The sequence below is a fragment of the Maylandia zebra genome, linkage group LG10 (genome assembly GCF_041146795.1).
Source record: "Maylandia zebra isolate NMK-2024a linkage group LG10, Mzebra_GT3a, whole genome shotgun sequence".
Taxonomy (NCBI): domain Eukaryota; kingdom Metazoa; phylum Chordata; class Actinopteri; order Cichliformes; family Cichlidae; genus Maylandia; species Maylandia zebra.
The window spans coordinates 34,220,482-34,224,530 of record NC_135176.1 but is presented as its reverse complement, the minus strand read 5'-3'; the positions used below and the strand labels follow the sequence as shown (position 1 = coordinate 34,224,530).

The window sequence follows — 4,049 nt, the reverse complement described above, 5'->3', positions numbered from 1 at the left end:
ACTGGAGGAGGTGGAGCCGTTTCCTGTCCCTAACAGACCTGCAATGATGCAGCACACGCCCTCTATGAAAATCCCCCTGAAAACAAATTTAAAACAGACATGATCAACACCTGTTTGGGGATGGAGTCTGTCTCATAAGGTGTGTTCCTCTCTCACCTGTTGATTGCATGGATCGGAGGGGGCGTGGCTCCAGACAGGCGAGCACAAGCATAGTAATCTCCAATTGACTCCACGATGCCCGCCATCGTCGCACTCAGCATGCCCAACACCCCAGCAACCGTTATCACAGGCAACCCCCACTGGCCTATCAGAGAGAGACAGGAAGTCAGAGAATGTCATGTGATCATCATGATCCTTCATTCACTGATGCTCAGCTTAGCGTTAAAAACACACCTTCGGATCAGATTTGATCCCAGACTGTACACATGAAGTCTGAAGTTACACAAAGTTCATAAAGTGACCACACCCCCTCTGAGAGCTCCACCCCCTTGCTCTAGGCCCTGAATCACTGACTCAGTGATTTTACAGTTTTTATGTGTTTCTGTCGACGTTTTTGTTTAAGGTCAAACCGACTAACCAATCGAAGCAGTACAAACTGGCGTTCCTGCTGTGAGAAGTAACAGACTTTCAGTGACTTATCAGTAGAAAATTTATTTTAAATATGGCATCAACATGGACCCACACGGCAGGGGCGGGGCCTAGTGCTACCTGCTGCAGGTAACACAGTGACTGTGGATCAGAACCTCAGAGAAACTGAAGTGATCCACCTCACCACCAACTCACAGTCGGCGCTGAAACAACCTCGTAACGGTGACACGGTGTCATTCAAACCTCAAACCACCTGGATACAAAGCATGACTGTCATTGGTTGGTGTCTTACATGGGTAAGGCATCCTGAACCAGGGCGACAGTGTCATGATGTCCCCTCGGGCATCAGTGCGACCTTTGTGTCCATAGCGATCAGGGTCTCTTGGCAACAGGTCGGTCAGAGTGAGGACATAACAGACGAACCACACCAACATGATGGCAAGGATGATCTGAAAGAGGGCGGAGCAAAGATTCAAATTACGTCATCACTGACATCATCATCGATTTGTGTTTATCTTTATTTACAGGAAACATCTTGAAGATCTGCACTCTGGTGGCCCTCAGGCCTTTCTTCCTGCTATACACAGGAACAGGAAGTGATGTCGCCCTTAGGTACTGAGCAAACAGCACCATCAGCAAAATACACCTGCAGAGAGAGAGAGAGACAACTGTTTGTCCCCCCAGTGTGCTATATTCATGGATATGTAGTTCACTACAGCAGAACAGATACAGGCGTGTCCACATATCTCACAGTGCTGAGAGGCCCCAGTGGGACCCAGCTCGGTCTCCAGCAGTTGTGAAGACTGAGAGGCCGATCAGTGAGATGGTCGGCGTGATGGTGAGCGGGCCGATGTACTCCAGCAGTAACCCAGGTAACCCACACAGACCAATCACGAGCTCCACCAGGCTGGACATAATGATGGCACCCTGAATCTGCGAACAAATAACTCTGTCATAAAGCAAGTAAACAAAAAAAATCCACTCCACAGACATGACAACTTGGATCCAACCACGAGGTGCTGCTACTGATGAGTCCTAGAGGACTCTGAAACAGGTGGTACCTGCAGGTGTGGCTCTGGGTTCTCAGGAAGTAAGTGCTTTAATTTCATAGCGAAGCCTGTGAAGTAAAATACATCCTGGATTTGTAGAAATGGTCCAAGACCAAGTGCAGAGTCCTCCTGAACAAGGTTCCACCTGATTCAGGGGTCTGACTTTAGCCAAAATCAGAAACTTTCTCTGAGCTGGAAGTTCACAGGATTCTGACAGACCAGCACTGTCCAGACTGCTGGTGTCTTCCAGGAACCAGTTCAGGTTTAGGTCTGGCCTCTCACCGTCCTCAACCCACTGTGCCCACTGGAAACTACCTGCTGAGGAGCAGTGATCGTACCTCTCTGATTCGAGGCTTCCAGATGTGTGAGGTGTTCAGGGGAAGACTCCAGTTCCCATAAATCTCCTCTGTAAAGGAAAAAACAAATCACATGAGAGCATGTTGTTTATTTACAAAAACCAGTAACAATCAGAGAGACTTCCACCTTCACTGGGACACCTCCACCTGTCCAGACTGAGGATTGCCTGAGCAGGAATGAGGAACGCAAACGCACTTGCCTGAAAGAGAGGAAGTCTACACACAAACACACATAACTGTCAGACTCCGCCCACTCGCCTGACTCCTTAAGTCTTACCTGACTCCCTCAGACTCACCTGACACCCACGGTGGTCTGGATGAGAGTCGTGATTCCAACAGTCGTGAAAATGGTTCCAATCAGCTGACTGATGGTGCTTTGGTCTCCACCAACACACATGGCCTCAGCCAGAAGAAACGGCACAGCCACTGTACCACTGAAGCACGTCAGGTAATGCTGCACAAGGTAAAGCAGGTAACATTCACCTGTTACAAACTTCAGACTGGAGTCAACAAGGTAGCTATCCTAAAAATTTTTCCTCTAACCACCACCAAACCTGCACCAGTGATCAAACTACAAACAACCCCATCCAGTATTCCAGTTTAAACCAGTTTAGAAACAGTTTTGCTTTCTTTCCTTTTTCTGGTTTCCTTTTCACTGAATGGTACAGCAAATAATTCAGTTGTGCTTTTGGCATAATGACAATAAAACATTCTTATTCTTACTGTTTAAACCAGTATAATCCCAGGTTAAACCCAGTAATCATTGTTTAAACCAGTATAATCCCAGTTAAACCCATTTTAAACCAGTATAACCCCAGGTTAAATCAGTATAATCACAGGTTAATCACAGTAATCCCAGTTTAAACCAGTATAGTCCCCGGTTAAACCAGTATAATCCCAGGTTAAACCCAGTAATCCCAAATTAAACCAGTATAACCCACGGTTAAACTAGTATAATACCAGTTTGAACCTAGTAATCCAGTCTAAATCAATAATTACTGTTGAAATGTCTTAATCCCACAGTAGTCACATTTTCTTCTGTAATTCCAGTCTCACCTGTAATCCCAGTAGAATACACAGGTACCATGGTGGGACATCTTCAATGGTGTAAATCATGTCTGACCCCACCCTCTGCGCATCCATTGGTTGCCTCTTTTTGCTCTCTTCTGTCCTTGGCAGGTTGGGTTTATTGGGTTTGTAGCCCCTCCCCTCATGACTCTGATTGGACAGACAGAAACACCTGGTTATCAGGTGCAGCAAACATCATGATTCACTTATTAACCATTATCGATTATATATTTGTTGCTATCATTAAACAGATGTCAGAAGTCAAAACAACACTAAAGAAGAAGAAAGAACAGAAGATGTCCTTTCTCTGCATATCACTCCAGGTCCCCACATGGAAGTCAAAGGAACACACACATGTTCTATCTGAGACAGGTCACAGTGACCCTGATTAACCTGTAGACACAAAAACACCCAGTAAATTAGTCTGAAAGGATCCAGGTGTTTCCAGGTGTGCGTCAGTACTTGTAGTTGTACGGAGGTCAGTTTACCACACCTGTTGTTTGTAGGTCAGTGCTCACTGTGTGTTATCACAGTTCAGTATACCCTTCCTTTAGCAAACCTGCCCTGCTATACTTGTCCTACACCCCACCTGCTAAACTCAGTAAAACAAAACTGATCAGTAATGACTTTACCTGAATGTCGACTTCCATTTCACCTGCGGCTGTTTGACTTCGAGCAGCAAACAGAGAAAGAAAGTTCAGTTTTAGAGTCTCAGGTGAAAGTCCACACAGATTAACAGGAATTATTAACCATCACACACACACACGAGGACTCCTGTCTGTGTGAGAGCCCCGACCTGAGCATAAACCTGTCTGTGTGTGGACCCCCACCTGATTATACACCTGTCTGTGTGTGGACCCCCACCTGATTATACACCTGTCTGTGTGAGAGCCCCGACTTGATTATACACCTGTCTGTGTGTGGACCCCCACCTGATTATACACCTGTCTGTGTGTGGACCCCGACATGATTATACACCTGTCTGTGA

General features: G+C 46.2%; 1 protein-coding gene across 1 annotated transcript in view; it reads right to left on the bottom strand.

Annotated features, from left to right (window-relative positions):
* slc23a1 (solute carrier family 23 member 1) overlaps window positions 1-3,769 on the bottom strand; it is a 12,524-nt gene extending 8,755 nt beyond the window's left edge. The window contains exons 1-10 of the mRNA XM_024803841.2: window positions 3,694-3,769; window positions 3,050-3,211; window positions 2,290-2,447; window positions 2,121-2,209; window positions 1,976-2,043; window positions 1,340-1,521; window positions 1,114-1,234; window positions 881-1,037; window positions 157-304; window positions 1-76 (exon numbers count right to left, since the gene is read on the bottom strand). The exon at window positions 1-76 is cut by the window's left edge and continues 30 nt beyond it. Of these exons, the coding sequence (XP_024659609.2) occupies window positions 1-76; window positions 157-304; window positions 881-1,037; window positions 1,114-1,234; window positions 1,340-1,521; window positions 1,976-2,043; window positions 2,121-2,209; window positions 2,290-2,447; window positions 3,050-3,211; window positions 3,694-3,711 (1,179 nt within the window). The 5' untranslated portion in view covers window positions 3,712-3,769. The remainder of the gene's footprint in view (window positions 77-156; window positions 305-880; window positions 1,038-1,113; window positions 1,235-1,339; window positions 1,522-1,975; window positions 2,044-2,120; window positions 2,210-2,289; window positions 2,448-3,049; window positions 3,212-3,693) is intronic.
* Between the last annotated feature and the right edge of the window lie 280 nt (window positions 3,770-4,049).